Source organism: Silurus aristotelis, assembly GCF_946808225.1.
Source record: "Silurus aristotelis genome assembly, chromosome: 22".
NCBI classification, from domain to species: Eukaryota; Metazoa; Chordata; class Actinopteri; order Siluriformes; family Siluridae; genus Silurus; species Silurus aristotelis.
Genome location: NC_139595.1, coordinates 19,028,029 through 19,038,028, shown reverse-complemented (window position 1 = coordinate 19,038,028; position 10,000 = coordinate 19,028,029). Strand labels below are relative to the sequence as shown.

General features: G+C 41.6%; 1 protein-coding gene and 1 long non-coding RNA gene across 19 annotated transcripts in view; one reads left to right on the top strand and one right to left on the bottom strand.

The window, feature by feature from the left end:
• The window catches only part of LOC310717453 (sickle tail protein homolog), a 44,645-nt gene that overhangs the window by 24,731 nt on the left and 9,914 nt on the right, over window positions 1-10,000 (top strand). For 9 of the 17 annotated variants that reach the window (XM_083525464.1, XM_083525461.1, XM_083525470.1 and 6 more), the window contains 7 exons: window positions 134-332; window positions 2,110-2,203; window positions 7,082-7,656; window positions 8,446-8,550; window positions 8,652-8,698; window positions 9,043-9,200; window positions 9,303-9,478. In XM_083525464.1, the coding sequence (XP_083381590.1) occupies window positions 134-332; window positions 2,110-2,203; window positions 7,082-7,656; window positions 8,446-8,550; window positions 8,652-8,698; window positions 9,043-9,200; window positions 9,303-9,478 (1,354 nt within the window). Of the gene's footprint in view, window positions 1-133; window positions 333-2,109; window positions 2,204-7,000; window positions 7,657-8,445; window positions 8,551-8,651; window positions 8,699-9,042; window positions 9,201-9,302; window positions 9,479-10,000 lie in introns of all 17 variants that reach the window. The other 8 variants (XM_083525463.1, XM_083525454.1, XM_083525458.1 and 5 more) reach the window with 1 other exon arrangement.
• The window catches only part of LOC310717839, a 70,221-nt gene continuing 66,059 nt past the window's right edge, over window positions 5,839-10,000 (bottom strand). Inside the window, exons 1-2 of one of the 2 annotated variants that reach the window (XR_014530968.1) lie at window positions 8,343-8,437; window positions 5,839-6,154 (exon numbers count right to left, since the gene is read on the bottom strand). This is a non-coding gene — a long non-coding RNA (uncharacterized lncRNA). Of the gene's footprint in view, window positions 6,155-8,342; window positions 8,438-10,000 lie in introns of those variants that run through there. The other variant, XR_014530967.1, reaches the window with a different exon arrangement.

Here is a 10,000-nt window from a genome sequence, read left to right as displayed (position 1 = left end):
GTAACTTTAAAAAGTCAGCTAGCTACTCCAAATATTCTGCTGAAATAAACACAGTTATAATAAACCAAACCAGTTGTTGCTATGGCGACAGCGAAGCGAGACCTGACCGCCGGTTGTTTCCATGTTCCTGCAGGTGTTCTCCACCTGCAGTATGGCGAGGAAACGAAGCAGATCCTCATGCCTAACGAGGTGTCGGGTGCTGACACGGTGCACGCTCTGTTTGTCAGCGCTTTCCCTCAGCAGCTCACGCTCTCCATGCTCGAGTCGCCCAACATGGCCATCTACATAAAGGACCACGTCAGGAACATCTACTATGAGCTCACGGATGTCAGGCAGGTTTTGTTTTTTATTACCCAATTCTCCACACACACACACACACACACACACACACACACACACACACACACACACACACACACACACAGTCAGGAAGGTGAGCTTGAGCACATGGGGGAGATTTTGGAGTTCAAGCAGTGAAGGAGCGAGTGTTTATAGCTGCTATAACGAAGTTCTCAAGAGGAACCTACTCATTTCTGTAGATGTCCGCTAAAGCCAAATGTGACCATATTATATGGCAAAAGTATGTGGACACTTGAGCATAAGATTCGTACGTGCTTCTTTTTGAACTTTGTGTTCCACATTTAGTCTCCATTTGCTCTTATATTAAGCTCCACTCTTCTGGGAAGATGTTCTACTACATTTTGAGGAGCATTGTTAGTAATGGGTGTTAGTAAAGTCAGGTACTGGTGTAGGTGAGGAGACCTTGGGTGCAGTCACCTTTCACATTCATTCATGTACTATAGGGTTGGAGCTCTATAGCAGGAGATCTTTCACTCCATTCCAGCTTTCCAATGTTCCTGCTCATCTCTGCATAATGATGAACAATATTTTGAAATTGTTGCCGATTTGTTCTTGCGTTCGTGCGTGTTATAATAACAGTAGTATGTTTTGACAGAGGGTTCAGGTGTGTGTGTGTGTGTGTGTGTGTTTGTGTGTGCGTGTGCGCGCGCGCGCGTGTTGACGCACGTTTGCTCCCAGTACTTCCAAACGTTATAAACAGCCACGCCCAGCTGTACAATAACACACTCACACACAAACACACACATAATCTCTCTCGCGTTCCCTCTTTCCTGTTGGACTGGTGTGTGAGCTGCAGGGGACGGTGCAGAGGAGGGTGTGGACCTCAACACCACCCATGTGCCTGCACGCAGCCTCGCACACACGGCGCTTTATTTTTTTATCCATTTACCTTTAATGCGGAACATTTCTGTTACGGCTCTATAAACACCACATCCCACATGCCAGTTGGATTTCTCCCAAAGTGTCAAATTCTTTATCGTATAAGAAAAAGCTCAAAGGCAACGAAACTGCAGTACAGAGAATTGCAACATTGTTTATTTTCGAATAAATAATATTCAAATGAAATAAGGGGCGGGGCTTAGCAAAAGAGTCAGTCAAACTTTGAAGGTGCTACTGTGTATCCGTGATGGTTTATTACTTGGATGAATCATCTGGCAATTACACGTTTTATTCAAATGTGTTGATAATGATGTACAGTATCTTGTGGGCGTGGCCTAATGACACTATTCTGTACATGTTTGAGATCAAACACTGCATTGGCAAATGTATTGGGACACCTGCCAAATGTGGTTCTTTCCGAAACTTGTGCTTTTTCACTGATCTAGTAGACCCAAAACTGTTCCAGCATGACAATGCTCCTGTGCACAAAGCCAGCTCCATGAAGATGTGCTTTACATGGTTTATAAGATCCCCTGCTAAAGAGCTCCAACACCTTTGGAATGAAATGGAACACCACCCCAGACCTCCTCAGCACACCTGACACCCTTTAGTAACACCATTGTAGCTGAATGAATTGCCACAAATCCCCACAGAATCTTGTGGAACATCTTTCCAGAAGAGTGATGGTTATTATAACGGCAAGCAAAGATTAAATGTGGGACATATTGTACCAATGTTATGCTCATGTGTCTTTTAGCCATATATTGTATGTTACTATGTGCAGATTGAAGCATTAATTTGTTCAGAATTTAAAATTATTTCGATTTTGAATTGCAGGTGCAAATTTTTTTTGTGTTTTTGTGTTGGCAGGAACATCACACCACAGTCCTACCTGAAGGTCTATCACAAAGACCCCAATCAGGCCTTTAATCATAACACGAGAAACAACAATGGAGATGGCAGAGTGAGTAAAACAACACACACAAACACACACACACACACACACACACACACACACACACACACACACACACAAACACACACTCCCTACAGACAAATTCATACTAATGTGTTTATAGCAGTGTTCATATAGATAAGATCCCTAAACGAGGTGGGCTTTTTGACCGGAACACTCACATCGTTTTTTTTCTTTCTGATGTCATTAAACTGTCTATTTTAACTTAAAAGAGGAAACTTGTGTTAAATTTTGTTTGTATTCTTCCACTTGCTCTGTTGTTTTACTTTTAGAGCAGTAAACGCAGTAACACACAGCTTTAGGAGGCCAGACAGTGGCATTAGCATTCCTGCTAGCATGTGGTGTGGATTAGCCGCCGTAATTGGAACCAGACTCGCTGTTATTTGTGGTCTAATGAAAGCCATGCGTAAAGACTTTACAGGAACTTTTCATCGTCATGTTTCGTAGTATCGCTCCGCTTGACTGCGTATAAATCGGCGACATTTTATCTAGTGTTTCTCATCATGCCAAGTTTAAGAAAGGAGTAAAGTTAGCAAAGAATATTAAGCTAATTTTATTTACATATTAAATTAAACAGTACCATGTTAACGTCGCCATTAAGAAAGTAACGTCCAAAGGACATCTGTGTGATTTACGAAGGTGATGGTTAGGATAGTTTTATAGTATTATGGTAAATTAAATTATAAATAAATTAGAAGTCATGAATTATTCAGATTTTAGGATCAACGTACAGGAAACAATTAGAATTGAATCTTCAGACACCACACACATGATTGGAATATGAATAAGGGAACAACAGCATTTACATCATAATTTATGTAGGAGGCGGGGCTAATTTACATTTTAAGTTGGACCTGAAGTCTAACAGAGACAACAAAAAAAGCAGATTTGTGACACAGCAGGTCTGTGATTCAGAGTCTAATTGGTGAAGCAGAGTTTTTGTTTCCACAGAAATAAAAAAACTCTCAAAAAAAGTGTTGACAGATCACCTTCAGCTTTCCCTCTGACTGCTACAAAGCACTGACACTGGAGACTCCTTCTATCCATGTTACATAAACATCTCCTCACATCTCTAAACAAAATAGGTTTGGCATGCAATCTTTTTTTTTTTTTTTTGATCCGTTCTTTTATTTATTAGCGCAGTCTCTGTTTAGTCGCTGTGACTGAGCTGTTGCTATAGGAATAATTTGAGTCAGCACCTTCTGGTCAATCAGAATCAAGCCTCGGGCTGCAGCAGAGCTGTGGGATGAAATACGATGCGCCGAAGTCGTGATTATGCAGGCTGCTGTTTTTCTTCCGTCTGATACTCAGGCAGTTAAAAGACGCCAGCGATGTCGATTAGGGGACGCAGTGTTACCACAAATTGTACCACAAATTGTACTTAATAACAGTGAGCGTGTGTTTGGCTCTCTGTCTGAAACCATCACACACATATACACACACACACACACACACACACACACACACACACACACACACACACACATGGAGGAATGACACCAAATGCTGATTCGCACAAAAGCGAGCTGTGTAATGAGCAGGGTTTAAACCAAGCGATGAACCAAAACGGCACCCGAAAATTTTCCAGCAAATCCATTTTTCCTTTCATTATTCCCAAACTGGAATTCCTGCATGAGTGTGTTTTTGTGAGTTTGACTCGCTCTGAGGTCGCGACCTTTGACTTTTGACTAATGACAGAGTGCACAGTCTGACGTGTGGCTCATGACTCACGACTGCTATGGACTGATGTTATCAAACTTCACCAGGAACAACAGGAAATACTCGGTTCTAACAATGAAGAGGAAATTTCTTTCAAGCTAGCAAAGAACTTTATCTTAGCTATCAAGTAGCCATATCCTTGATTGTAATGCGAACACAATCGCTAAACACATTGCAGTGTTTTTGTACATATTGCCAAGAATTCACCCAGACATTATACTAAAAAGCAATTGTAAACTAGCAAGAAAATAATAGCATCATGACTAGCATGCTAATAATATTAGCTAACCTAAAAACAAAATAATTCAACCAAAATACACTTGCAATGAGTTAGCATGCCAAGTCATGCTAGCAGCGTTATGATCATCGTGAAACTGCAGAATTCTTGTGGATTTGTTCACAGTTTTATTCATAATTGTTTATTGTCCTCTCAGCTGACAGATTTTTCATTTAGGGAATCTTTAGCTGATGAGCTTTATTAGCCACATGTGTTTAGACATACAGGACTGAAGTCTTCATTAAACAGAACATCAGCTCCAGCGATGGAGTTTAAAGGAACACCTGGTTTAAAGAAAAACCAGCAGTGAGTCATTTTGTGATTCGACTCACTGAACTCGGCTGTTGAAAACGAGGCATACGATTTGATTCGCTAAAAAGAGTCGATTCTTTTCAGAATTATTGACACGTTAGAGACGAGTAAATGGAGTTTTGTCATCACTTATCATCCCGGTGTCAATCCTGCCACGCCCATTTTCACCACAGAACAAAACCGCAGTACGTTTTCAAACAGGCGAAAGCGTACGTGTGTCGACACGCTGATTAACATCCCACACCTGTTTGTCAAGGCCATTAAACCACTCGCTGTCTGGATCTTGTGTTTCATAGCTGTCTTTCAGCACTTCAGCTGCAGATTTCATCTCTTCACGGGGTCGAATGAGGTGTTTAAAGCACAGAGTTCGCTTCGGTCGGTTCCTGTGAGTTCGAGATGAAACCCAAACACTGGGTTTTTTTCCAGATCGTGTCTCCGATTCTCCTGCACGCAGGCGTGTTAACGATCCCACTGTTTTACAAGCCACAAGCTCACAGCAGAAATGTGAACCGTTACTCGAGTGGTTCATGTGCAGCAGAGTGTAAGCACCTGTTGCAACACGCCTTCCCCCAAGGATTATGGGTAATTGTTCTGCAGTAGGAGTGCTGCACTGACTCGTCTTTATCTTTTTGTTTTATACAAATTGTACAAGAGCTTATTAAAGAAAGAAACGCTGTTCGTGACATCCAGTGAGTGAAGCACAAAGGCAGGGGTGAGCTCGAGATTAAAATCATTCGAAAAAGAAATAACAGAAATTTATGAAAATAAAAGTATAGTTGTTTTTTTGGGTTTTTTTTTTTGCAGATTATACAATAAGACAAAGGTTTTTTTTGTTTAATGAGTTTACTGTTCAATCACTGTGGTGACAATTTTAATTATACATTTTTACACATTATAATGCATTTTATATTAATAATATTAATAATAAAGAAATCATTATAATACATTTAAAAATGTTAAATGTGTTTTAGGAAAATGTAAAGAACAATGTAAGAAAATAGAACAAATAACAACGTAAATGGACATTGGTTTTTATATAATATAAAAATAAATAATTATTAAACTAGTAATAATATAAACAAAAAATGAATAGGTGCCCATCAGGAAAAAAAAAAACAATTAAATTTTAAATGTAAAAATGTTCCAAAAAAATAAACAACAAAAATCTAGGTATAATTAAAAACATTTAAATGAGTTTATTTATTCTATTATTATTTATTTATTTATTTATTTATTTGGAGTTTGGAGTCGCAGATTCCCCCAGGTTTTAAAATCAGTCACTGATTGATGAGACGGTGAGGGTTTTACTCCGGGATCATCCTGCAGTCGCTCGCAGTATCACTCTGTGTTTGTCTCGGCTGAGGCAGGTCCAGACAGAACCGGCGCTGTGTTTCTGCTCAGCCCTTTGTTTCCGTGTCTATTTTCAATCCTAATCACGACAAACACAGCAGCCGGATTCTGTTGTGTTTCTAAAACTGGTTATTAATGTGAACAGGGAGTCGTTTAGACAGGAAACAGTTTCATCTATTCGTTCTTTTCAGACTAAAATTCCTCGTTAATTCCTCCAAAACTTGGTTCATTGAGGCTCGTTGTTTCCCACAGACAGGTTAATCCTCCGGTATGGAGGTGTGCTGCACACACACACACACACACACACACACACACACACACACACGTTTTCAGTTGCGTGCAAATCTCTTTCTGATAAACAAATGCAAATGAACGTAAACAGGCTTTCAGTCCCGTAACATCATGATGAGGTCTCTTTCTCTCTCTCTTTCTCTTTCTCTCTCTCTCTCTCTCTCTCTCTCTCTCTCTCTCTCTCGCTCTCTCTCTCTCTTTGGAAAAAGACTATGCATGAAGTACGTTTAAATCTTTACGTTCTGTTTGGTTAAAGTAAGTAAAAATATATATTTTTTTTACTAAAACATTTATTCATTCATTAATTTTCTCCCGCTTATCCGTAATTCGGGTCGCGGGGGCAGCAGTCTAAGCAGGCCCCCGCCTCCGACTGCTGCCCAATCCTCACAGCACCATCCCTTACGGTCCCTCCTGCAGGTGGGGAGCCCACGGGAAGGCGGCCCCACGTCACGGACCTTAATATTTCCCTCGTAAGGGACCCCCAGAGCATAGAGGGTTAAGGGCCTTGCTCAAGGGCCCAAGAGTGGCAGCCTGGCGATACCGGGGCTTGAACCCCAGACCTTCCGATCGGCAACCCAGCGCCTTAACCGCTGGAGCCACCACTCCCCCTGGTTTGTTTACTAAAACAAACAAGGTGAAATAGGAGTGGGTTTAAAAAAAAATTTTTTAAATTATCTAAATTTATGTAAAAAGATTTTTTAAGCTGACTTATTGCATCATAACATAGAAAAGCCAATCATGATTCCGTATGCAAATGCAGGCTTTGCACACAACAAGTTAAGTGGGAAGGGCATTCTCTAATGAAGACATGTTTATTCGCATATTCATATTCTCAGATTGCTCGTGAAAGACTTTACAGCTCCAGACAGCAGCAGGATGGTGGACAATCGATGTCTCACCCACTTCCTTCTCCACAGAGTCACATCCAGGGCTTTCAGGGTTCTCTGTCTCCACCTCTGACTCGTTCCATTCCCACATCACCACTAAAGTTCACCTACAACTCCCGCACCCTGCCGGCCGGCGCCATGCTTCCCCGTGAGCGCGCGTCCAGCACGCCGAGTTCCAGCGCCATCCTGGAGCGTCGTGATGTCAAACCGGACGAAGTGGTCGACCCGTATGGGTTTCCTGAGGCGCGCTTGAGCATGTCTGATGCCCCCGATGGCTCCATCTTCCACCAACACTCTCTCTACAGGCAAAAATCTCGCAAGTACAGCGAGAACCAACACAGCCCTCTGAGCCCGAAAAGCCAGAAAACTCCGCCCCCTTCACCTCACAGGGTCAACGAGGTCAGGATGATTGACATTCACCCGGGACAGAACCCACACATGATGGTGGAGAGGACGGGATCCCTGCGAAGATCTTTCAGGAAGGAGAGCAATGGGACACTGGAGGTGGCAGCAAGGGCCAGAGGAACCATGGCGTCCCCCGTGTACTCAGATTTACATGGAGATAGAGCGTTCCAGGGGCTTGGACCATCAGCAAATCCTCAGAGGTGAGGCTTCGGTTCATATTTCGCTACTTCAGGACCTTGTGAGGAGACAGTGTTGTTGTGTAAGCAGGTTTTATTTGCGTTGTCAACAATGTCACACACATTTATGCTTCTTTTTACGTTTGGAGTCGTCCACATATTTGCTCACGTCTGCGGTGGAGAAACAGGCAGGTATTGCAGCATTGCTGAGGCAAAGTTTACATTGAGTTTTGTGTTGTTTTATTTGTTGAAACAGTTTGGCCAAAAATTTGCATGAATTTATTTTCAACACAGTTTAGTGTCACGCTACACTATCAGCAGACAGGGGCGTGGCTTAGATATTTGGGGTGGAGCTCTACATCATAAGGGATTTGGATGATCATTTATGGATAGAATTAATTTTGCCATGCAAATGCTAGTCTCAATTTTAGAGTTTTTTTAATAAAGATACATGTATAGTGCTTCACTTTCATTTTTCTCAAGCAGTTCACAGGAACACGTTTTCCCAGAATCCCTAAAATTACTTCTAGTGAATTAAATAATAAGAAATAAAATCCTGAAAATTTGGAGATGTTTACATGAACATTAGAGGTGTTTAAGTGTACCTTAATAGTGTTTATTAAGTGTTTATGTAAATCTTAGCAATGTTTACAAGAAATTTGGAGCTGCTTACGTGAATCTTAGTAATGTTTACATTGTCAAAGTGATACGTTTTAGAACAGTCGGTTAGCATCTCTAGCTAACGCTACTGCCGCGTAGTTTTATTCCCCACGTCTCAGCAGTATGTTGTACATTTTCTTTTTTTCCCTTCAGTAAGCGCATGAAGGCGATGGAGAAGCAGTTAGCCAGTCTCACGGGTCTCGTTCAGCACGCTCTCTTTAAAGGGACGAACTCCAGCGGAGGAAAAGATTCAGCGAGGTTCATGGGAAACATTAGCGTTCACTTTTATTAATGTGGTATTAATATTTGTGCAAACTGATATATTGTAAAAATGAACGAATGCAAAACTCTGTTTTCAGTGAGAAATTGATATCGGACTCTTTGGCTCAAGATGAAAACAACAGCGGTTTGTATAAATTCTCCTCATTCACAACTTCATTTATTAATCAACCTGATTAATCAGTGGTTAGCTGTTAGCTGTTAGTTAATATGAGGGCTTTGGATGAAAAATGGAATCCTGATTCTCCCTGAGATGTAGTAAAAAAATTTACATGTAAAAAATAACAAAAAATGCAAATGTGAGAGCCATATATGGAAATGTGGGTGTGTCCTAAAGACTATATGTAAATGTGTAAGAAATATTCATGGACTTTTAGTGAGTTTTTCAGATTTTTATGCAGCTAGTTAAATAAACCAGTGTGTGTGTGTGTGTGTGTGTGTGTGTGTGTGTGTGTGTGTTTGTGTGTGCAGGAGACTCCCCTGTGGCTGTGTGTAAGAGTCCTGCTCTTCAGTCCATGTCTCCATCATCTCCACTGGTCAGAGACCCATCTCTCGGTCTCCTCCTCTCCACCTTCCACAGGAATGTCTCCACCCTCCGCCAGCAGCTCCATCAGATCCGACAGACTGAGGCATGAACGTGTCCATTACTATGGTCCTGTATGGTCCGTTTGAGAAACCATTGTGTACAGTTTGTGTGTGTGTGTGAGACTGTTGTGTTGCTTGGTGTCCAGCTGCAAAATCAGTTGGCGATGAGGACGATGCTGAAGCAGGCAGAGGAGGAACTGACCCTGAGATTGTGCGAGAAGCTAAAGATGATGGACGAGCCGCTAAAGAAGCAGAGGAAGGACGTGGATGAGGAAAGACACAGATATGAGGAGATGGAAGAGAACATGCTGCTCCAACTGAGGTAAGGAGAAAAACACCGTTCTCCACATGGGCAGAGGGTTGTGAGTTCACATCCCTTTCACTCTGTAACAGAAAAAACCCTGAGATCCCGAAGTGGTTATTTTTCTTGTAATCTCATTTCCTGAAATGTTTTTATTTCACTTACACCTCAGAGATCCACCAACATCACAGATTTCCTTAAAACCAGAAAACGTTTTGAACGGTTTAGTGTGTATTTGCACGTAGTGTACAGTTCCTGTTCTATCAGCAACACACTCAGAATGACTTGTATTTCAGCTCAGGAGTGTGACTGAGCAAAAGTAAGTAGACCGCCGTGCTAGTCTTCACCTCCCTAACACCTGGTGTGAATTTGGGTAAAATCTGAGAACGCTCAATTTTTTACTCCAAAAAGAGGTAAGGGGTTAGTGTGTGTTTTGGTGAAAAAATCAACGTTCACAGATTTTCCTCAAATCCACACCACGCATCATGGGGGTGAAGACAAACTCTTGGGTCCACTCATTTTTGCTCTCTCACACTCCTGAGC